General features: G+C 36.9%; 4 protein-coding genes across 5 annotated transcripts; 1 reads left to right on the top strand and 3 right to left on the bottom strand.

Annotated features, from left to right (window-relative positions):
* Positions 1-612: 612 nt before the first annotated feature.
* On the bottom strand, positions 613-3,192 carry LOC137727030 (uncharacterized). The gene is made up of 3 exons (XM_068465975.1): positions 2,999-3,192; positions 2,722-2,879; positions 613-1,299 (listed from the first exon to the last, which is right to left on the bottom strand). The coding sequence occupies exons 1-3, from the start codon at positions 3,077-3,079 to the stop codon at positions 1,179-1,181; spliced, it is 360 nt and encodes a 119-aa protein (XP_068322076.1). The 5' UTR covers positions 3,080-3,192; the 3' UTR covers positions 613-1,178.
* Positions 3,193-4,281: 1,089 nt separating this feature from the next.
* On the bottom strand, positions 4,282-9,044 carry LOC137726647 (nonsense-mediated mRNA decay factor SMG7-like). 2 transcript variants are annotated; one of them, XM_068465586.1, is made up of 6 exons: positions 8,933-9,044; positions 8,155-8,266; positions 7,459-8,040; positions 7,221-7,343; positions 6,914-7,110; positions 4,282-6,492 (listed from the first exon to the last, which is right to left on the bottom strand). In XM_068465586.1, exons 2-6 carry the CDS (start codon positions 8,215-8,217, stop codon positions 4,449-4,451), a joined length of 3,009 nt encoding a protein of 1,002 aa, XP_068321687.1. In that variant the 5' UTR covers positions 8,218-8,266; positions 8,933-9,044; the 3' UTR covers positions 4,282-4,448. The 2 variants fall into 2 exon arrangements, with proteins under 2 accessions (XP_068321687.1, XP_068321688.1); XM_068465587.1 differs by having other exon boundaries at positions 8,155-8,293; positions 8,933-9,031.
* A 6,699-nt stretch (positions 9,045-15,743) lies between these two features.
* On the top strand, positions 15,744-16,612 carry LOC137726976 (protein RALF-like 19). Its single transcript, XM_068465925.1, has one exon. The coding sequence runs from the start codon at positions 15,878-15,880 to the stop codon at positions 16,247-16,249; it is 372 nt and encodes a 123-aa protein (XP_068322026.1). The 5' UTR covers positions 15,744-15,877; the 3' UTR covers positions 16,250-16,612.
* A 3,267-nt stretch (positions 16,613-19,879) lies between these two features.
* On the bottom strand, positions 19,880-20,927 carry LOC137726524 (VQ motif-containing protein 4-like). Its single transcript, XM_068465458.1, has one exon. The coding sequence runs from the start codon at positions 20,830-20,832 to the stop codon at positions 20,083-20,085; it is 750 nt and encodes a 249-aa protein (XP_068321559.1). The 5' UTR covers positions 20,833-20,927; the 3' UTR covers positions 19,880-20,082.
* Between the last annotated feature and the right edge of the window lie 3,200 nt (positions 20,928-24,127).

The following is a 24,127-nucleotide window of genomic DNA, read 5'->3' as shown; positions in this document are numbered from 1 at the left end:
AAGAGTGTGGAAAGTAAAAAAAATGTATGCCCATATGACAATTAGGTTAGGTCTTGACAAAAACGGTTCTAAATTCAAATCTCATAAACAACATTCGATCACCATTTGATATTTTTTTTCACATAATTTAATTTAGTGTAAAATATCGTTTGTATAAAATACAAAATGAAAAGACTAGAATAGGATGCCACATTAAAGCAATAAAATGGATATCTTCTACCACCAAACATTGTGGCCTGGTGGGAAAGGTGCTTCTTCTCCACGCTCAATGCCTAAGCTCGAGTTGGGGAATATTTATGTTCACCATCTTATTTATTACACTTAGATAAGTTTAAATTTCGAAATCTGTGTAGTGCAAAATTAGAGTGATGAGCATTACCACCACTTCAGGAGTGATGAGCAAAAATGCACCCTTCGAGTTACACTCAAGGTGTTTAGCAGGCTCCTTCAGTGGGCTCAACACTTGGAAAATAACTCGGTGAAATTTTATTTTATTCTACTTAAAAAAAAATAAAAAAAATGAGAGAGAAAATAGATCTTCTAGTAAATACTGGTAAAAACGTAACATCACGTCGCTGTATGCATGACTTTCTCCAAGAAGCCACCAGAAAGATCAACCTACTTCATTAAATTCCACTATAATTTGTTTCCATTCGTTGCTTATATGCCTCACATATTCTTTCCTTTCCTCACACAAGGAAGAAATTGCAAGGAGAATACCAGAAGCATAATACACCAAAGGGCAATGATGACACAAATGGAGAAGCAAAGCTAGGCATCTTGAAAAAATAAGAACAGAAAGAAAAGGAAAAGCATCTTTATAGGAATAAAGGAAAGCCAACGCCGGAGTACGGTATATATACCAATCTCCAGACAATCTGATCCCACACCTCCGGACAATCTGATCCCCACACCGTCAGAGAGATGAAGTTTTTGCTTCAGTTCCCGTGTTGCTCGTGTTTCTGCTTCATCAAACCCAAAAGGAGCAAACACAAGGAGAAAGAGGCCCAGACTGACTGAAAGATGCGACTCTTCTCGTCGATGTTTCTCATGAAACAGTGCAGAACTCTACAGCAACCTGCTTGCTGTTTTGACAACCTTGTTGTTGTCTTCTCATGCCTCTCAAAAGGATTGTATCACAAATGTAATTGTCTTTAATTGAAGTATAAGTTGCCGTTTTAAAGGGATTTCTCCTCGTTTTTCACGACACCTTCTCTACTCTCCTGTTGATCATTTGGCACTAAGCCTATCTCACGGATTTGATGTTCAACAGAAACCAAACCAGTCTGTGCAAGAAACCTGCAGCATAAAATCAATCCACAAATCATCAAGGAGTCATGAAATAATAAATTTCAGCTATTTGTGCAAATTTTATCCTCCGCACCAATGCATTTCAACAAAAATGACAAAATCAAGAATCACTCGGGTTTTCTTATCTCTTTCTTCTACTGTCTAAATTCACGTAATTAGAAGCTTTCCATCAATGGCTAATTTGCTTGAACAGTTGAGGTTAGTCATAAACAGAATGAAACACCCAAACACTGGCAATAGCCAACTTGCAAGGCTGAATGCATCTCCACCTTCCAGATTAAATAAGTCATATATCAAATCAGTCTTAGGTTGTACAATTGATAAAAGCAATGTCTGCAAGATTTATCCCTGTGCTCACTTTGAAACGACAAATAACACTGTTATTGTTGATCAGAGTACCCTTAGCTTTTCCGCTAATTCCATAGGGATATGTATAACAAGTTCCCATGGTTCACAGCCCATGCTCCAAAAATATAATTTAGTCGTCTCAAACCTCCCTCACAACAATCTTTCTGCCGGTTGTTCAGAACCATTGAAATTTAAGCGCCGGGCTCAGGTAGACAAAAGGTTGGACAAGCTAGAATCTACTCCATAGACAACATTTCATTCACATTTTCACACACTGCTATATTTTCTTCATCCAACAACAAAGATACAACATATGTATCTGCATATATTAGAAAACACATAATCGTGAACAGACAATAGGTGGGGTATTCAGCCAGCCCCAATCCATGGTAATGACTACTAAAATTCTTATAAATAGACGTAGGTTAATGATATTGCAAGTGTAAACTGTAAAGGCTAAAGATATGAGAGAGTACCAGCCCATACATCAAGCAAGCTTTTCCCCTCGGTGTATTACAACTAAATTACTAACTATGCCTCCAAATCAAGGAGCGCAATGCGCAATCTAATAACATAACATGGTAACCACTATTGTTTATTCGCAGTTGACCGATCAACGAGCACAAATCCATTGCTGGGGTATTCACAAAGTAACTAAAATATGTTCAACCAGCAGCACAACTCATCAAAGAGAAAGAATAGGTTGTAATGTGAGCTATATGCATACACATAAGCTAACAATTGGACTTAAAGCATAACGAGCACAAGTACGCTGACGGTAAAATTGAAATCACGGTGACTAAAAGTGATTTCGAGTCAAAACTGTGTTGTACCCTTTCAAACAGTTATCAACAACAAATACTAATTCCATTACATATCCAATAACACAAAGGCAATAAATTAATCAAAATACATAACATATTGATCCAGAAAAACATAAAAATTAATCAAAAGAGAAACCACACACAAAAACCCACATCCAGATTTACCGAACTGCAAAACTTTACAAGGGGAAAACAAATTGTGAGTATTTTACTGGAGATACAAATTCAATGAACTTACCAGCTAAGAAGCAGGAAGAGGGTCGCAGTGATGAGTACGAGGAACGCAACGTGAAACACCAACCAAGAGTCACTGGAAGAGAATGCCAAACCCAGCATCACAGCAAGGCACACACCCAGCATCACAAACGCAAATCTCAGCGTCGTCCATGTCGGACCCTGCAAAATTCAATCACCCAAAAAATAAAGAAGCAAAATTTCGATTAACCCTTTTGATTTTTGGCAAGAACTGTTCGTAATCGTAGGAAATACAGAAAGCAGGGGGAAAGTGTGCGTACGTTAACGCCGGGAGCTAGAGCGCCGAGAAAGACTGCGTTCGCCGGCGAAATTTGTTCGGGTTCTGGTTGCTTTTTGGCCATCGTGCGGCGGTTAGGATCTGCGATTGGCGAGCGGAGAGGTTCTGAGTGCAGGGGAGGTGTGGGAAAGCTGGAGCAGTGACTTGACTGGTAGTTAACCGGAGGGTGGAGGAGAACATTTTATTTACTAACAATATTTAGCTATAGGAACTTCCATTCAAAAAATTTCAAAATTGTTCGTTCTTAATTTATAAAACTTCATGTTTATAATCAGAATCGTTTATATTATAAATCATCCTACAAAAACAAAAAATAAGTTAAAACTAAAATCATTTAGTAATCAAATTGTTTAAAAACAAATGAACAGTATTGGTAAAAGCATTATGAACCACCTATGTATTTACTTCAATAGATTGACTAAACGATCTTAGTTTTAATTTATTTTTTGCAAAGTGTGATTCATAGTATGAACCGTTCTGATCATAAACACGAAGTTCTGTGATTAAAACATAAAGAGTTTTGAGTAGGTGTTCTTACTCATCTTTGAGTAGCCAAGTATTGTTCTTTATTTATTTATTTTTGTACTGGATTTTTCTTTGCTTTGAAAGTTTGAATTTTGACCTTTACATGGAGAGATTTTTCGTATGTAAAGCGCACGGCTCAATACTAGTTAAAACATACAAAAAAAATTTACAATAAATTGTATTATAACATTTAGTGTATTGGGCCGTATTCTCAGTACATTGAAAAATTTCTCTTTTACTTGGATGCATCCTTAGAACCTCACTCCTGATTAAGGGATTTTCTAACTCACACTTGTTACAATTGGAAATTTATTTTTAGTGACATATTTTCAAAAAACTTTTTTTTTAGTGACATGCAATTTGATGGAATTTTTGTAAGACGATCTCCAAAAACGATAAAAACTGAGCAATTTTGATTAAAACTTATGTACGGTAAAAATACGTCAATACATTAATTTCGGTCTTGTTCAATACGATGAAGAATTGGGGCAATTTCGGTCGTATCGAACTTATGTAGGGTTGCATGCTGCAATGAGCTTTGCCGTGCCCCAGCTTGCTCGGGGGATTTCTCCTTCAACTTCTCAGCCTTGAGGGTATTAAAAGCCATTTACCGCTGTTGTTCTGCTTTCATAGGCAGGTTCTTATGCGTAATGATGCTCGGCTTAGAAAATGTGACACCATGTTAATGGCACTACCATTTGGTTTGTATGTGTATGCAGGCTCTTTGCTTAGGCATCGATCTATCGGCTCAAGTCCAATTAGCGATACAACATATAAGACATGCATTTTCACAATTCATCACATTGTGGACTGCAGGATTTCACAACTTCATCTGCTTACATATATACAAAAATGCAGACAATGACGTGCATGTTTTGCGACTATCAACTCTACATGTGAAATATATCTCAATTGTCCAAATAACTAGGACCTCTGAAAGTGGGATCATGCTGCACTTTCCTTTCTAACTCCTTAAGGTACTGCAGAAGCGGCCGCTGCTCGTTTCTTACATCCCTCACAGCGCCACACCCGTAAGGGCTTGTTCTTTGATAGCCAGGAAGAAGCTTCTCCCTTCTTTGCCCATCTGCATCACCATAATCTAGAGGAAAAGGAGGAACCAATGGCGGAGGGTTGTTTGTACACATTGGCGGATTAGAAGCCACGTGATGTCCCCATCGGTTGAAATGATTTAACCTGGTAGCATCATAATCGGACAAGTTTCCGAGGTTCCTGGGCGGATAAGGAGAATTTGGCCAAGCATTATGGCCAAGTTTGAGACTTTCTCTGTACTGACGCAGCCATTCAGATGATGTCATTTGATGCCAAGGCGGGTACTTATCCACAAAATTTGGAATGCCGGAACTATAATCTGGTAGCCCTTGAGTTGCAGTCCAGTTTGCATAGCTGCCTGCCTGTGAATGTGTCACGTCAGCGTCACAGAGATTGTCGGTCATGCTGATCCCTGCGGAGCTTTTGCAGTCGATGAAACTAGATTCGGTTCCACCATTAAACCAAACAGCGTCATCTGGCAACAAAGGAGCAGAAGGCAGAGGAGTTGTATAAGTAGAGGAAGAGGATTGAGTGCTCGAAATTTCGTGACTGCCAATAGAATATTCATTTTCACTGATGGACAGAACATCCACAAATTCCGAAGCTATTTCCTCAATGGGGCTCAATCTCGAGCCACATTTACTAATACCGCTTGTGCTTTTGTCCTTATTACTGTTCAAATTTCCTCCGTCCAGGACCCAAGCATTAAGAGAGGGAGGCCCCGCGGTTATTGGTGGCTGTTCCTTCACAGAAGGCTCCTGCTGATTAAATGGCATGTTGCGCCAAAAATTAGCGATGTTGGCATGAGAAGATAAAGGATCGGTCTTTGCCTTGTTTTGCGCTATAAGAAGTGATGTGGCACGGCGCAAGCACTCATCAGAAGGTACACTTTGATCTGCCATATCTTTCGTAGAGTTAGGATCCTTTAAAGGAGAGGAAATCTTGAGTGGTGCTGAGTTATGTCTTGTAAGAGGCCTGAAGAGAATAACTTCTTCCTCTTCCGTGTCAACAGATTGTCTGGTCGAACTTGGGTTTTCCCCAATCATCTGTTTCTCGCATTTTTTCAGCGCTTCGGGGATATGCTGACTAGGCACTTTCAGTTTACCATCAGAATTCTTGGACTCAAGTCCTCCTAGTTCTTTCCCGTCAGCATATTCATTTGACTCTGCCATATCGGCTTTGGAAAATTTTCTTTGAGATTTGTCATAGACAATCCACTTTTGAGAACCAGTTGATCTGTCTGCAATTTTCATTGCAGCCTTGATGATTCTCTGAGCACGACAATCAATTCCGCTGTCATAATTGTCTATATGTTCCCGATTATACAAGAAATCTAGTGATGCATGAACACAAGCTACCGGAGCAAATCCCCTCAGCTCATAGTCTTCCCACAAAGGAGTACCTTCTGGACACTTGGCCTCATCCTCGCTGAGGTTGAATCGCTTCAGAAGATCAACAAATGCACCAAAAAAGTAAGACATCACACTTCTGCTTTTTTCATCGACCCCATACGTTTCTGCTCCACTCAGCACGACGACTAGCCACTCCACAAAAACAAGCACAGCTGGTAGAAGGGGGCAAGTCTCGACTGGACCAGCCTCTGAACATCTTTCAACAAAGCGCCCCATGAAAATGAATGCTGCATTCAGTGCCAACTGTGTCAGCTCTTTTTGCTGGATGTCAATTTTGTCTGTTGATTCTTTTATTTCAGGGGTCTTGATTAGATTCTGTACGGTAAAGATTAGTACAGAAACAACTTGGAGTGCTCGAAATGGGCCTCTTCTAACCGAATCCATACGTTGATATGACTCCAATGTGGCTTTTAGCTCTGTATCATCTAGTGCAATCAGTGCATCCAACTCTCGCATAGTAGATGCAAAAGCACAGGGGAATTCATCTACACTGCTCACATAAAAAGTTCCGCAGAGAACATCAGAACTCAAACAACATAGAATCTGATACATAAATGAAGAATTGGAAAAACGAGCATAGATCAAATGCAAATAGATTCAATGATTCAACATTACATGGCCTCGATTACAATCTTCATCGAAACATCACTTCGCTCAAGCAATGTGAAGCAAGTTAACAACTTAACTAAGTAACAATGTAAGCTCAAGTTAAAAATCTATTCGCTTTTACAATCTTAGCTGCTACGGATTGGGAAACCGAATAGAAGTACATGACAAGTTAAGAGATTATTTAAGGATAGATAAAGTAGCATTGTAACAACAAAATGTGGACAGTCACAATTCAACATAAGATGCACCACCTAAATTCAACAGCTAAATGTAGCATCACTCCATAGTGGTTAAGTGAGTACCTTGATTTAACGTGAAAGAAACTTAGCGTTCCAATGATAAGAGACCATAACTTTGTATCCATGAAGCAAACATTCTCAGCTTTCACCATATTATCATCGCTCGACTGTGAAATAGTCTGACCACCGCTTCTTTCAGATGGGTTTAAGAAATTAAAGCGGACCTCGCTTGAAAGAGAATATACATGAGATGACCTGCTCTGCAAGATTGTAAGGAGCAAATGAGAACCGCCCAAGTATGAGTATCAGAAGATAATATGAATATAATGACTAAAAACAATAGATGTTCTTGTAATTTGTCCAATTTTACCCTTTCAAATAGTAGAATGAGGTTATCTTGGGCGTCAGGGAAAGGTTCTTTAACAGCTAAACTTCTTATACAATGGTACAAAGCGAGTAATTCATCACCAATATATATTGCCAATACAGCCAACTGCAAACAAACTCACATGTAACTTTCAAGTCAGTATTGTTCAAGATAACACATGCATATATCATAAAGAAATTTAGTTCTTGTAATAGTAACCATCAGGGAAGTAGTAATCTACCTGATTGTGGGGGTTTCCACTATCTGACCAAGTTGCTGCCGCTTCCAAGTAGTGAGTGGCCGCAACTGACCAATTTCGGGTTTGCACATCAGGCTTTTCATATTGTTCTCTGTACCTAGCCAGATCCCCAAGACATACCAAGAAGCGATGGCACAAAAACTGGCACTTCTGCATCTTTTCCTGTTCTGCAAAAGTAAGGTCGCCTTCCTTTCTATTTATCACGGACTCTTCTGGGAGACTCTTACATTTTCCTAATTTCACAGTCACATTCTGGTAAAATTCAATTGCTTCGGATAGAAAGACTTTAAACCCTTCTATATGAATATCATTTCGTAGCACCACCTTATTTTTGCTTTCTGCATTCACTGAACTTCCCTTTATTCTTTTGCGAAACTCATCAATATGCTTGTAGTGAAGCTTCCACAAAGAATACTCGATGTCTTGAAGGTCCAACTGCTCACAATCACTCAGTATGAGATTCTCATAACTAGATCGCACTTTGCGGTACAAGTCCTGAACCTCAGAGTTCAAAAGACCTTTGGAATGGACCATACCCCACAACTGGTTTTCTTTGATTGCAACCTGAGATGACAAACGTTTCAACATTTTCGAGACTCGCAAAGAAAAATTGTACAACAATTATCTGAGATCTTTGAGTTAGTATTAAGCGGTACCAAATGTAGCTGCAGAATTTACCTCAATCAAAAACTTCTGTCTTTCTCTCTGATCCTTGAGGGGCAAAGGTGAATTCGCCTTCATGTTTAACTGGAAAAACTTCTTCAGGTGTTCTTTATCTCCTTTGTGCAAGCTGCAATATGCTTATGGCATAACTCATCTGTTAGAAAACATCATAAATTAGTGCAAAAACAAAGTATGAGGAGCATCTGCCACAGGCAGTACCAGATTGCGAAGAAAATCGCATTTTAACGATATCTTGAGCATAATTGGACAACTAAAGGTGGGAATAAAAACCCTAAACTGAACTGAAACCGAAAACCACTAACCAATTTCGTGGAAATTTAGGGAGGGATGGATTCCTAATATGATAAGTAGTGAAAAGTTGAAGCTGAAATCCACTAAATTTCTCAAAGATCAAAAATTCCACAAAGAAAAAGGAAAGAAAGTAGGCAGCTATTGACTTTTAGGGTTTTAGCCACCCAGCAGATAATGATCATCATCCAAACAAATGAATGTGGAAACTGTCCTAAAAGCAAGAGTCTTTCAAACCTAAACTCTACCCTCAAGGGCCTCAACTTCTTTAATCATGTTTAATTGGTTAATTAGATTATAAATACATTTAATTATACAAAAAAAAAATCAGAAGAAACCCATATCAAATTCAGAGTAAAGCAGCGAATGGAACACAAATATAGAAATTACGGAGGAAAGGAAAAACCCCAGTAAAATTCAGCAAAACAACATCAAGAAACAATTTTTTTTCATCTGAACATGTTGAAAAGGAAGAGAATTTTACAAGGGAGCTAAAAGTAAGTCCTCCTGAGAGCAGAAACAAACTCTAGAGTTAATAAACTCAGCAGCCAAAGTTTGAGTCCTTACCTGATGCTGCAGAAACCCACCAAGCAGAAAAGCACACAAACGGAAGGGGAGACTTGAGAGAATCATGGGGGTCTTCCCTTATTTGTCTTTCAGTTGTGAAACAGACAAAAGTGCTTTTATTTGTCCTTTCATTTTTCCAAATTCTTTAGTCTACGTAGTTTCCAAAAAATAAAAAATAAATAAATTCTTTAGTCTATGTTGGTAATAAAATAATTGATTATCCAATGTTAGAAAATGGGGAATAATTAAAATGACTTGTCATCATGTGATTCGTGTCCAAGCATCAATTTCATCGGATTAGACAGAGAGGATGACAACTTGTTCTTAGCATTAACATGATACATTGTTGTGAGACGCAATGTTAATGCTAATAAAATTAAAAGAAGGAAGCAATGATCTATTAAAAAAAGCAATTGAAGAATTGATAATTCACGTGTTAATAGGTTATTTGTTATTGTTGTATTCTGAAAATTAATGTTCTGGATTTTTCGTGTTGTATGAATTGACGTAGCTTTGATTTGGCATATCTGTTTTGGACCCGTAATATATGAATTCCAAGGAAAGGCAAGATTTGTGAGACTTGTTAAACAACAAGCCCAAACGTATTTATGTCGTTTACCATATTTAATTCGAATTGTAATATTTAAGGGTGTTTATATATTGGGTAATATTAGGGAGACTAAATATATAGATAAAATTTTGTAAACTAAATGATATGGAAGTTGATAGGTGGATTATGACTTAAACGTTGATAAACGTGCTCATTCCTATTAATGACATATCATTTAATTTGCAAATTGTGTCTAAGAATTTAATCTCTCTAACATTATTCTTTTATATTGGCTTATTATATTAACACATCACAAATTGTTGAATGAACCCCACATACTTAATACACTCCACATTTTCTTTTTCAATTAAAAATTATCTTAATACACCCCACCCCACATACTTCCCCATAATACCCTCACACCCCACATTTTCTATACACCCCTCATTTCTCAAATCTTATAACACTTATTTGTAATTTTCATGGACTAAATCTAAACATTTAAACTTTTAGTTTGCTGAATGATTTCAAATTGAATGATTTGAAGAATGTTTAGATTCATTTGAACATCTTTCAATAATAATTTCAAAGCTACCCTGCTGTTTTCATTTTCTTGTGCACATTTTGGTCGAATCAAATCGATCTGCAAGAAAGCATCGTAGTATAGTGCAAGAAAGCATCTTAATTATAAATGTCATTGACTCACTCTGCAATCAATTCGGGGGCCATGGCTTTTGAATTATGAGATTCATAAGTGCTAAGTCTTGAATAATGAGATTGACAAAAGATGCCGCCTGGAATTTTGACAAAAGATGCTGGTTGGGATTTGAAGCATATGTGGGTTTGTTTTCAATTCCACAATTAAAACCCATGTGCGTGTGTTTTTAATATTTGGTGGTAATTTTAAATGTTTAATTCTTCATGTAATCCCTGTGATCCCTAAGAGATGAATATGAACATAGAAACTTAAAAAACGCAGCAAAAATAAGATTAAATAATTATCGATGTTGTCGAAATCACTAAAACAATGAAAAATATGAAGTCTTACCTCATGTGAAGCTTTCGAAACATCGATTTCATGTTCCATTAGCTGAAAATAATTTTTCTCAATCAACATTTTGTAGTTTTATTTGTTAGGGTTTTGTTCAACAATAGAGGGTGAGAAGAGTTTTGATAGTTGAAGAAGATAAATAATACGTTAAAAGTGATTTTGAGTGTATTTAGAAATTTTTTATTTTTTTTAAACCTAATAAGGTCACAATTGTAATTGCATAGTAAGACAAATAAATCATTTAATATTAAATTTTAAAATTTGATGCATTCAACATTTTATAGAATGCTAATATAAAAAGCCTTTATATTTTGTGGGTTTTCAGGATTAAAAACATTACCAATAGGTCATATACGCATGGTGGAGAACACAAGGCAAAATGACTATTTGGTCCCACGTGAAAGTCCATATTTTGACGTTAAGATCGTCGTGATAAGGATATCTTAGCCGTCAATTTAATTAATATTATCCTCTTTGACTGTGGAGAATAAAAACAAGGAAAAATCAAAAAAATCTAGAGGGGAGTAATTATAATAGCTCAAAAAAATATGATGAGTGTGGATAATGTATGGCCACATCATCAAAGCGGGTCCACGAATAGTTGTTGTTAGGTTGCTGATTAGGACCCCTTTGAGCAATATTTTCAACCTTAACACAATTTACATTATATGAATTTGGTGAGCTGCAGCACTTGGAAGCAATGCCAACAGGATCCTCTCAGGATCCTTTTGGTGATTATCGAGATTCATAAATCGTATTCGTTTATCGTATATCGTGCAATCATTTTTTATCAAGTACTATTTATGTTTATTTTTAAATAAAAATATTTAAAATAATTTCTAACCTCACGATGTATGATGAACGAACAAGATTCACGAATTCCTATACAAAGAGAATCTGCCGAGGATCCGGACTCGAAGCAATGAATGTAGATCTTCATTCAGCAATTGTGGGATTGAAGATCTCATAGTCATTGATGAAACCATTGTGTGGGTAGTGCATACATCGTTTTTCTTCTTTTTTTTTTTTTAAGAAGGGAAATTAGATTTTCATCCTTTTTTTTTTTCAACTCCATTGATTAAAATCTTATTCGTTTTCAATTTTTCATCAAGGTCCCTCGGTTTTAATAAACGTCATTAATTATTTCAATAATAAAATATTTTCCATGTCAATATAATTAAACTTTGTTTTTAAATATATTTATTTAGTGTTTGAAACGTTACATTTGATACATATATTTATGGCTTAATTTTGTAGCGTATATTTTTATTTTTACTTTGTACCCATTTTAATTTGCAACCCTTTTTTATTTTATTTTAAATTGTACCGATTTTCTTTTCAGTTTTTGTCACATCCCCGCCCGGGGGGAAATCACTTCCCGGGCCCGTTCCACCACCGTAGCACGATATTGTCCACTTTGGGCTTACCATTCCCTCACGGTTTTGTTTTTGGGAACTCACGAGCAACTTCCCAGTGGGTCACCCATCATGGGATTGCTCTAGCCCCCTTCTCGCTTAACTTCGGAGTTCTTACGGAACCCGAAGCCAGTGAGCTCCCAAAATGACTCGTGCTAGGTAGATATGAGAATATACATATAAGGATCACTTCCCTGGGTGACGTGGGATGTCACAATCCACCCCCCTTAGGGGTCCGACGTCCTCATCGGCACACACGCGGCCAGGGTTAGGCTCTGATACCAAATTGTCACATCCCGACCCGGGGCGAATCACTTCCCGGGCCCACTCCACCACCGTAGCACGATATTGTCCGCTTTGGGCCCCGACCACCCCCTCACGGTTTTGTTTTTGGGAACTCACGAGCAACTTCCCAGTGGGTCACCTATCATGGGATTGCTCTAGCTCCCTTCTCACTTAACTTCGGAGTTCCTACGGAACCCGAAGCCAGTGAGCTCCCAAAAGGCCTCGTGTTAGGTAGGGATGAGAATATACATTTAAGAATCACTCCCCTGGGTGATGTGGGATGTCATAGTTTTAGTTTGTATACATATATTAATTTCTTTTTATGTCCATATTTTTCAAACTTTTATTTGTACTCATTTTTTAAACCTTTTATTTGCACCAATAATTTACTAATAATGTCACATCCCCGTCAGGGACGGATCACTTCTCGGGCCCGCTCCACCACTGTAGCATGATATTGTCCGCTTTGGGCTTACCATTCCCTCACGGTTTTGTTTTTGGGAACTCACGAGCAACTTCCCAGTGGGTCACCCATCATGGGATTGCTTTAACCCTCTTCTCGCTTAACTTCGGAGTTCCCACGGAACCCGAAGCCAGTGAGCTCCCAAAAGGCCTCGTGCTAGGTAGGGATGGAAATATACATTTAAGGATCACTCCCCTGGGCAATATGGGATGTCACAATCCACCCCCCTTAGGGGCCCGACGTCCTCGTCGGCACACCACGGCCAGGGTTAGGCTCTAATACCAAATTGTCACATCCCGGCCAGGGACGGATCACTTCCCGGGCTCGCTCCACCACCGTAGTACGATATTGTCCGCTTTGGGCTTACCATTCCCTCACGGTTTTGGTTTTGGGAACTCACGAGCAACTTCCCAGTGGGTCACCCATTATAGGATTGCTCTAGCCCCCTTCTCGCTTAACATCGGAGTTCCCACAGAACCCAAAGCTAGTGAGCTCCCAAAAGGCCTCGTGCTATTTAGGGATGAGAATATACATTTAAGAATCACTCCCCTGGGCGATATGAGATGTCACAAATAATGTACCCATTTATCTTTAAAAATTTACCACTCTGTTATAAGTAAAACGTACCCTTTTTTTTTTTTTTTTGTAACTACCCTTTTTTTATGTAAAATGTACCCGTTTTCTAATGTAAGACCTATTTATTTATTTTAATCTAAAATGTACCAATTGTTTTTTTTATATATAAAATATACCCATTGTTTTTTTTATACAAAATGTAAACATTCTTTTCTATAAAACGTACCACTTTTTTTGTATAAAAGATACCAACTTTTTGTATGTAAAATGTAACGTATGAAAATTACCAATTTTTTGTATGTAAAATGTCAATAATATAAGTAATAACAAATCATGGGTTTTATTTAAATATAATTTATGTTAGTGACAAATCATGTCATTAAGATAAATTATACTTTTTTATATAATTATAATTTATTTTTTACTATTTTTAATCCCACAAATCTTGGATTTTATTTAAAATCTCATTAATATAAGTAACTACAAATATCAAATTTTAATTTAAAATTATAATAACTTGCATAGAAATGCATTATTGCATTAATTTCAAGGACTTCAATAAAAAAATAAAAAAAGTCAACAAGATTTCAATAAAAAAAGTTGATAAATAGAGATCGCATCTAAAGTCACAATTTTTTCTATTAGATATCGTCTATAAAACTTGACCGGACGCAAAATACTTTTACACGAAAGTTTATGCATTCTTGCATACGTTTACACAATCCTTTTAGCATTTCTCGCTCATCAGCAATAGAGGATACGATGGGAAGACAAATGTGTTCAATTGTTCAATCAACCCAAGTATAAAATGTTAAAATGAGAATATTAATGGTTTCAAACAATGCCAAGAGCTATGATTTTACTTTCATTAAGTTCAACCTAAAATGTTTGATGATTTTTTTTTTTTTTTTTTTTTTTTTTGCGATTAAATGTTGAAAAGAGAAGATTAAGAATTAAATTTTCTGGTAAGTTCTGGATTGTCCCATTTTGATGTGCACTCTACTTCACGGGGTCCAGACTCCACCCCCATCATAAATCAAGATCCTCATGTCTTGGCTTGAAAACCTTTGAAATCTTCAAGTGAGTAATTGGCAATTCGGAAGGAATTGCCATCATTTTACCCCTCATTTTATTTTCTTACGTTGAGAGAAATTTACTCGTAACATATAAAATGGCATATACTTCTATGTCACGGGAAAAATAAGTACAAATGGTAACATATAACATGCAAGGTTACGTTGCAATTAAGTTTTAATTCTTTTGATTGAGAATAATTCTAGTGAAAGTGTTTGACCAAACCATCAGTTGAACACCTCTAACATCTGTAAGGCTTCTCATAATTTAGTCTCACCTGAACCAATGTTGATTCTATGCAGTATCAGAGTTGATATACTCATACAGTGTAAAGCTGCTCTAATAAACGTGCCAATCTTAAGCCAATCCTAGTGAATACATTGGGACTAGTGCAAAACGGAATACAAACTATGATATGGGCTACGTATATATAAGCGCATTCTTACATTCATGCTCAAACCCAATGTGCCATATTTCACAAAGAGGTGTCAAAATGCAAAATAATAATAATAACTAGCATATGGACACACATAAAGTGTATGGAAAAAATTTTTATTTTTGTTTTTGAAATAGAAGGAGAGAGGAAGAAAGTGATAGAGAATGTGGATGTGGGAAGTTTTTAATTTTTTTTTTTAATTAGAGATATGTTAGGATTACATGTAGGTGAGACTTTGAAAAAAAAAACAACAAAATTTGGTTATGTGAAATCACATTTCTGCCCCATATTTCTTATTCATGTTATGTTTTAATTAGAGGGTTAAACTGATAATTTCATAGGATTTTGGTTGACAATGAGTGTTTTATTAATTAGTAGAGATAATAAATAAATAAAAAATAGAATCAGAAGAGGTTAACCGTATCAGTCAACGACATAAAATAGCCATAAAAATTGAGGACCTTAGAGAAAAAGTTGGATTTATCTTCCAATTACAGCAAACGGTGGGTACAAAAACAGTTGTCCTATACGTTTAAACAATATTTACATGCAACACAAAAACTACAACTATATACAAAATGTTACCGTCAGTCGCGCGTGAGTATTTGATACATTTTTAGCCGTTAATGAATGTGAGATCACGTTCATAGACAAATGAAAAATCGTTCACTTGTCTATGCTCGACTGATGTTAGCATTCTGTCTCTCTATATTAACAATGTGACAGATAAACGAGGAGAAAGAAACGGGCAGGGGGCACCCAAAATATGCGTTCAATCACCAAAAACACCAACCCAACAAACTAAATTTGACCCTCTTTTTTTTTATCCTAACGAATCAGCTGGACATTTTCCTCTATATACTTCATTGTCCTTCCTTCCTTCTGTCAGGAAGGGCAGAGACAGAGGCCAATTAATAAAGCCCTCTCTTTTCTTCTCCCCATACAAACAAATTGTGTTTTTAATTTGTTTGTGTACGTACGTACCCTACCCCTAATTAAACAAACACCAACGATGGGATTCAAGCTCTACCTGATCGCCCTCATGGTGGTCTTGGCCATGGTGGCTAGGTCATCGGCTAAGGTCCACGATGCCTCGTGGACTCTCAGCCACTTCGGCGATCACGATGATGAGTCGTTGCTCGACAGCGCCAACAGCAAAGTCGGCGACTTGATCGGAGAGGAGAATGAGATGATGATGGAGACAGAGAGCACTCGTAGGACACTCAGAGGCCGCGGCACGAGGTACATTGGCTATGGTGCCCTGAGACGCAATGCTGTTCCATGCGGACGCCGCGGTCGGTCTTACTACAACTGCCAAGGAAGGCAGAGGGCGAACCCTTACAAGCGCGGTTGCCGGTACATCACCCGCTGCGCCAGACGCTAAATCTGATCGATGATCGATTCTATCCAGTTAATTAACATGGCCATAAAGGGTACGTACGTACAAGGATATATAGCGAAGAGAGAATGAAAGTGGGATCACTCATCGATCATCACCATGATCATCATCATCATTTATGCCTGTAAGATTTATATAATTAATTTCCTCCTTCGGTGTTTTAATTTAAAAGAAAAATATTAAGATGAATGTGTTTGTTTATATGCCTATTATTATTATTATTAAGGAAGAAATGAAAATCAAGATATATAATCAGGATTTCTTTTATTTTTTTTATTTTTTCTTCTTCTGGAGCTTATTAATTTTCCAGTGTTCTTGGGAATAGCATGCATGCATGCATGCAAATTACGTAGAACCAATGAGGCCAATAGCCCTTCATAATTAATTGTATTGCATGCTTTTCCACATTGGCTTAGTTCTTCTCTACTTGCATCTGGAAATAGCATTGCTGCAGTTGTACAAAGAAAATGAATTCTGCCCTCTTTTTATTTTCTTCCTGCACTTTCTTTTCTATTTTTTGCGTTTAGATTGAGTAGATCGAATAAAATCAAAATACGAGGAGATGAGCGCAGACAAAATGAAAAAAGCAAAAATCAATTCCCTATTATAAATATATCTCTATTACCCCCAGGGAACGATACAGTGAGATTAATTAATGAGACTCACATATACCAACAAAATTCTTATCTTTTCGTTTAGTAAAATAAGATTTGTAGTTGGTAAATTTGCTACGCAATAAGCTGTGGATTAAGATAAAAGGCCGTTCATGAAACTAAAATCAAAGTAGTGAGATCGAGAGTGCATGGTGATGTCATCATGCAACTAAGAGTCGGCTAGGTGGCCTGACATTTTAGTAGTGCTTGGCTCGATCCCAATCCCAAATCTAACCAATTAGTCTGTGGTATATATTATAATACACTTAAATGTTACAACATATATAAAATAGATTAGGTTGAAAAATAATATGATGAATTGACCCAATGGATGAACATGAACCTATCTTTAGAGTTTAGATTGAACCAAACTCTTCTCGTTGAGTATCCAATCTATTGGGCCAAGCTTGAATCTAGGTTCAAATATTGGACAGTCGAATATTCTTAATGACTCGTTTGAAAGTTTTTATAATAAGTACTTATTAGGCGTTATATACTAAGAGTGTTTTTATACAAAAAAAATACTCAACTTTTATTGGGTGTTATTTTTAAGAAATGCTTGAAGTGCTTTTAAAAAAAAAAACAAACATCTAGATTCTAGTTGAAGCCATTAAGTGCTTCGACACCTAGAACTACTTCTAAATATTTTATGCCCAATGTACACAAAAGCGCTTCCAATTTAGAAAACACTTATAATTTTTTCAGAATCATTTTCTATCTTAAAAAAATATTCACGGCGTTGTCGTCATGACATGGTTGGTGTCACAGACCTTAGTATAATATTAACAAATAGATACAAGTGTTTTTGACCAAAATTGAAGTGAGGTGATGGATATTGATTGAAGAGAGGAAAGGCCAAATGAGTCTCCAAAAAAGTGCGCACATAGAAAGTTTCAAATCCGCAATCAATCCCTCAACAACAATACTAGCAAAGTGCAAAACAAGGCAATCTACAAAAATATCGCCCGCAAAAGCAAGCAAAGCAAACAAACAAAAAGCACAAGAGGCCAAGCAGTCTTTTGTTAACCTGCACAACACTTGCCATGTTTTCTGGCTTTCCCGTTTTGATCACAAGTCCCACATTCCTCCTCCTCCTCCTCCACTTTCACTATCTCATGACATGGGTGTTTTTCTCCAAATAATTATTTGTATCATATTTATTGGTTATATCTCTTACGTTGATGAAACAACTCTGAAGCGAGCAATTTTCAGTAAATCATATCAAGCAGGGTAAAAAAAAAAAAAAAATGAATACACAAATCTTTTTTTTTTGGAGAAAAACACCAATGTCATAAATATAACGGATTTAAATCAAGATTGGTCCATAAAATTGACCTTTCAATCAAAATAGTCCCTAAAATAGAAAATGTATAAAGTTGGTCCCCAAATCTCCCTCTGACTAACTCTTCAACCCACTTCTCTTCTCTCACCAACCACTCGACTTCAAACCCTCTGAAAAAAAGGCCTAATTCATGCTACCGATCACAAAAAAAGAACTCCAAACAAATTGATCAAATAATTGCAAAATATGATTGGATAGGTGAAACTCATTCGTGCGCCAAATCAACACACTAACAGTGACAGAAAGTTAACCGAATGACCAAATTAACTTGCGGAAGTTGTTTTTAGAGACCAAGTTGATGAATTTCCTATTTCATAAATCATTTTGATTGAAAGATCCAATTTCATAGACCAACTGATAAAAACGTAAATGAGACACTGTGCACACAGTACGCAGGCTGCCCTAGTTTGCTTGGCATCTTCATCTCACTGAGAAAAACAACAAAAGAGTTTAAGATTCCTTGCCCATTCTTCTACTCTTTCTTTGACAGCTATCCTTATGCTCTTTTACCCTATTTTACTCTAAGGAAGTACAATTCACGCATTTTTTTTTTTTTTATCTTTTAATTTTTTTCCATTCGTTTGATTCAACGATCAAAATTTAACAAAAATACTGAGAAATAAAAATAAATGTAAATAACACGACGCTTTACTCAATCAATCCTCCTATTAATCTCCACTTCTTCTCACACGGCCACAATTAATGTCAAAAGGTTTTGGAAGTAAAATTAGATCTTGCTATTTACTTCCCCATTTATTGAAGAAAATAGAGTTGGCAGAGACCATATCAGAATTCAGAACAGCATAATTCAACCTCTCATGCAGTGCATGGTGATTCATAATTCCATTGAATTTAATTCACACCCCCACATTTTGACTTATTCACTCCCAATTCAAATTCTAAATATTTTTCCTTCCTTGCAAATAGTTAGACTAGTTAATTAGGGCAAAGATTTTCCTCTCGTATATATTACGAGAGGAACAAGACTTGTCTGCTGAAATTTCAGCAGCCACTCTTACTTACATCCAATCCCGTGTGGACACGTGTTGAAGTTTTAATTTTTTTAATCAAAACGTGAACATGTGTCCACACGGAATTGGTTGTAAGTAGGAATGGCTGCTGAAATGTTCAGCAGCCAAGTTAATTCCTTACGAGAGGGGATTAAAAAATAAGATCGAGTGTGCTTCGTCAGCTCTGTGATTTGGTGTCTACTCCCCGCTTTCTTGCTCCGTGTTTCAAAACAACAATGCAACACTAGGTTAAGAGATTAAAACACTTAATGTACTTGATATGTTCCTTATTTTACCGCCAAAGCGTCTCCCTTTCATGTAAGTTTCTATTGAATTTTAAAATATATATGATTTTATTAAAATAAAATTCTACTTTTTTCACCCAATTGGCCTAATATCCATATAAAAATTGGAACACAAAAAACTAAAAACTGAAAATTTCTCTCTTCTCCTTTACTTTCTCATCATCCAAACAAGCATTAGGAAATAAGTTGATGTAAATTCGAAGATAAATGTTAAGGAGACTCTCAGAGACGTTACATAAACTTTATGTTACTACACACTTTAACGTAATTTGCATAATAATATTATAAAATATTGTGCTAAAAACAATTTAAGGGATCCTTAGCATTTCTCAGAAAAAAGGAGAGGCATACATTAAAATTTTCAATTGATTAAAGGCTCTCTCTTCATTTCTCTGCAAATATTCCATTACAATTTACCCTCCCTCATCATCATAATAATCAATGTCAACATTAATAACACATTAAAATTACACAAAACTAAAAATTGAAAAAAAAATTCACGTTTAATTCAAGAAGATGATGAACCTGAAGCAGCTCTCGGCGACGTCGTCGGGAACAGAGGCAGCAGTCGGGGCTCAGATTCCCGTGGCGTTGTGCTCGGCGACGGGTGCAAGTAAAAACCCTTTTCTTTAATCGCCTTCTCTTCCGCCTCCCTGTTCAAATTCGTACACCCATTTGGATTTGGGCCGTAACTCGCCGTCCCGGACCGGTCAAACGGGTCGGGTATCAGCGGCGTGACCGGGCTGAGAACCAGAGCAGGAAAATCGAGGATGCTCGGAGATAAAATCTCGGGATTCCGCGGCGAGAATCCGGAAGCTGCGGTGCTGGAGACGGGGATTAACGGGTTAATCCGAAGGTTTTTGAGGGAGTTCCGGCGCTCGTAAAGCTTGAAACCGGATCCGGATTGTTGCTTTGTGGGCGTGGATTTGATTGGTGGGATGTGGGTTTTCGGGTGCGGGTCGGACGCGGGTTTCGAAGAGGCTTGCTTAGCGGTTTCGGAGGAGCCGGTGAGCATTTGGACGACTTGTTTAAAAGAGGAGGTGTCAGCTTGGACAAAGGTGGTCGGGTACGGGTTGGCGGGTTCGGATCTGGTGTAGGGTATAGAAGGATGGGGAATCGGGGTTGTTGGCGGAGCTCCGCCGTTGAGGTGACGGTTGTTGGAGCTGGTTGTGCTGCTGTTGGAGCTGTGGCTATTTGGGGAGGGAAGCAAAGATGGAGTTGGGTTATCCTGTTGGTGGTGCCTGGGTGAGGATTCCATTGATGGGCTCTCTGATTTATTTTCTGTTTGGTTGCTGAGAAAGTGCAAGAAAATGAGAGAAAATTGAGAGGGGGAGGGAAGAATAGAGGGACTGAGTTTTGATGAGATGAGACTTTGGTTTACTGTGTTTTGTTTGGTAAGAAATGTTTTGGTGGGAGTCGGCTCACGCGCTTTGGGGAGAGTGTGGTGCGTATATGTTCCATATCATCATAAAGATCAATTCATTTTCACTAATTCCACTCATTAATGTAAAAATTTAGGCAATTATAAAAAATTAATTTAATAAACCAAATGATAAACAATTATTTTTATCACTTATAAATAATCATCGCGTGATTTACGAATTGAGGCAATTATCATTACAAGTTTTGTTGTCACATAATAGATGTGTCTACAATACTCATCACATGATTGACGAATTGAGGCAATTATCATTACAAGTTTTGTTGTCAAATAATAGATGTGTCTACAATACTCATCATGTGATTGACAAATTTACAATTGTCAAAAATACAGTTCGTTACACCAAATGTATTATGACACTCATCTCATCTCATGGATGGAAAGGTGTAGAAATTTTTCAGTATCCTAAAAACACGGTTCAATACATCAAGTGTTATAACACAAGTGATTGAAAATTTTTCTTTCAAATATCTCACTATTTATACTATAATACTTAGTATACCGAACTATAATTTCAGCACGTTAAAAAATCTAAAGTGAGACTAATGATTGTAAGCCTGTAAGAAAGATGTATAAATTTATAAAGAAAAATAAAAATAAAATCGTCAATAGCGCTTCAAAGTTGTCATTGACTTGAGAGAGCCCCCTTGAGTGGATGAAGTCTTAACCACGCTACTAAAATTAAACAAATTATTCAATCAGTCAAATACCATACCATACATACATAGTGCACTTAATCTGCAGATTGCCCCACAACACAAAGCCAACTCATTTATTATATAGGTATGCTATCCACACAGCTCATTTTTACTTCTTACACATTCCTTATTAATTTTTATCCGTTGATTTTCTTCAATTCATTTGATTCGACGGCCGAAAATTAGAAGGGCGTGTAAAAAGTAAAATGGAATGTGTAAATATTACACCCCTTATTCTAAACAAGGATTAAATTCTCTTTAGTCTTAACTAAATTATCTTTGGATTTGGATGCAATCTAGGTCCAACTTATCTAAAATATCGCTTTGGCTTAATTAATTAAAAGCATTCGTTATTGCATTTGCACAAGAAAAAGGAGAAGAAGATACGTGTTCGACTGAGTCTTGCAATCTCACTAGCCAAACGGTCAAACACTCTTACACATGAACGAGCCTCATTGTACTTTTGATACATCTTATCCAACGTCGGTATAACTTACTTTGAATGAGTCTACCCTTTATGAGAGTTCACCGACTTGTTTGTTATATGCCAATTATTAAGTACGTGAGAGTACACACAACAACCACCCCTTCATTTTCTCAAACACATTGAACCTTCTTAAGCAATTAGACCTTTTTTTTTCCTTTTCTTATGTTTCATAGCCTCATAATCCGAAAACTCTACCACGCCGCAGTGTATAGAATGCACTGAATGAATAAAACATTGGATGTAAGGATCTAACAGTTAAGGATTGCATTGTTACAAGGCTCAACTTCCGTACAACTAGGTTTGGTGGGTTGAGACACGATTATAGTTTAACTTGCACTAGTGTCCTCGTTGATATTATCGAGCAATGTGCATCAATAACGATTGTAGTTATGGTTTGGATTGGATTATGATGTTGGACTATAGTTTGAAATTATTAGATTCACCTGTCTCTAGTTGATAAGAAAAGCTTTGGTATGACTTTCTATCATATTAGTTACGTTAAATGAGAATAAAATATAAGGGGCCGCATGCTTTTATGAAATTGATATACAAATGACATGGTTGGGCCTCCTACTCAAGTTTTTCCCTTAAATTCTCACCCGAGCGAGGTTGATTCAACACTTGTCCAATCCTGTCAATGCCAGACACCAAGTAAAGCCCTAGATTAGGCATATTATACGGTGATCAATAGACAGAAAGAACCATACATCTAATCTCATTGAAGTTAGAAGCTAACCAAAATTTGGAATCCGAATTTTGAACCTTCTACAAATTTGGGCGGATGAGAGTTTTCAATGTTTGGAGAAAAAGTAGCCTTTGCCTTTACCACAAAGTCAGACAGAGTGATGTTGATACTTAAATGACGGGTCCAAATGAGGGCAAAAGTGAAAAGGATAGGTGAATCCGGTTCTCATTTACATCATGAACTAAAAGCCAACCTACCTGTACTATGAAAGTGTAAAAGGTAGAAACAAGGGACCATAATCTCGAGAGATTTTTTAATGTGTTGATATATCACGTGTCATTATACAAGTGATTAAAACTTCATTTTAAACATCCAACTACTTGATATGTAGTGTGCCAGGCGCCTTCTCGACAAATTGAAATTTTTTTCCACTCTCGCGTCTACCAAGACCCTTATCTTGTTCTTAACAGCATGCATGCCACGATTTCTTTTTGGTTCCCAATCCGTGGTGTTAGAGGAGAAAACTTACTATCGGATATAACGGTTCCTGCGGTATCTTGAGCTAATCGCGTATTTATTGATTTGAGTTATTCCTTAAATGACACCAATGATTAATCCTACACTCATTGGCTTTGAGCTATCGTCAAAATGACATCCCAAGTGTAGCGAAATTCTTGTTATCTAAAAATAAAATCTTTTTAAAACAAAATTGTCAATGTTGTTATGTTTCAAACCTATATGTAGAGGAGAAAGATTTGTATCAAATGGATCTGCTAATGTGATAGTCTCAAACTTAACACGCTTCATCAAACGTTATAACTTTCTCACGTAGCATCATATTGATTGAGAAACTACCACCACATTTCAAATCCTCGTGTATTGTAAGTGTCTCTTCTTTTAGAGGGGACAGGGACGAACATTTCGATCCTTGTCCTGATTTGGCCTATTAGGCATATCCATTTATGAGTGAAAAATTGTGGATGCACCCACTGCGCACGTTTAGGAATTGAATTAGTTAGGATGCAGACATTTGTGTTTTAAAACCACAACATTTCTGCATATAGCACAACTTGGGGAAGTTAGATTTGAATGCCATTGCAATACAAGCCACAATTCTGATTGGGCCAGAAGCTAAAAATCCAGTGCGCATTACACATGCATGAAAGGGACACTTTGTAACTTGCTTGTCTTGAAACTTCAATCTCAAGCAAATAAGGTTTTCCGCTTTGTAATGGTTAGCTT

The sequence above is a fragment of the Pyrus communis genome, chromosome 2 (genome assembly GCF_963583255.1).
Source record: "Pyrus communis chromosome 2, drPyrComm1.1, whole genome shotgun sequence".
Classification (NCBI taxonomy): domain Eukaryota; kingdom Viridiplantae; phylum Streptophyta; class Magnoliopsida; order Rosales; family Rosaceae; genus Pyrus; species Pyrus communis.
This window is presented reverse-complemented; position numbering and strand designations above follow the sequence as displayed.

Excerpts from the sequence above, each read along its gene's own strand:
- LOC137726976 (XM_068465925.1), top strand. The coding sequence starts at position 15,878 with ATGGGATTCAAGCTCTACCTGATCGCCCTCATGGTGGTCTTGGCCATG.
- LOC137726647 (XM_068465586.1), bottom strand. The coding sequence starts at position 8,217 with ATGAAGGCGAATTCACCTTTGCCCCTCAAGGATCAGAGAGAAAGACAG. Across the intron at positions 8,041-8,154 it reads GACAGAAGTTTTTGATTGAG|GTTGCAATCAAAGAAAACCA; the intron begins GTAAATTCTGCA and ends TTGTCATCTCAG. Across the intron at positions 7,344-7,458 it reads GTGGAAACCCCCACAATCAG|TTGGCTGTATTGGCAATATA; the intron begins GTAGATTACTAC and ends GTTTGTTTGCAG.
- LOC137726524 (XM_068465458.1), bottom strand. The coding sequence starts at position 20,832 with ATGGAATCCTCACCCAGGCACCACCAACAGGATAACCCAACTCCATCT.
- LOC137727030 (XM_068465975.1), bottom strand. The coding sequence starts at position 3,079 with ATGGCCAAAAAGCAACCAGAACCCGAACAAATTTCGCCGGCGAACGCA. Across the intron at positions 2,880-2,998 it reads CTCTAGCTCCCGGCGTTAAC|GGTCCGACATGGACGACGCT; the intron begins GTACGCACACTT and ends TGAATTTTGCAG. Across the intron at positions 1,300-2,721 it reads CTCTTCCTGCTTCTTAGCTG|GTTTCTTGCACAGACTGGTT; the intron begins GTAAGTTCATTG and ends TTTATGCTGCAG.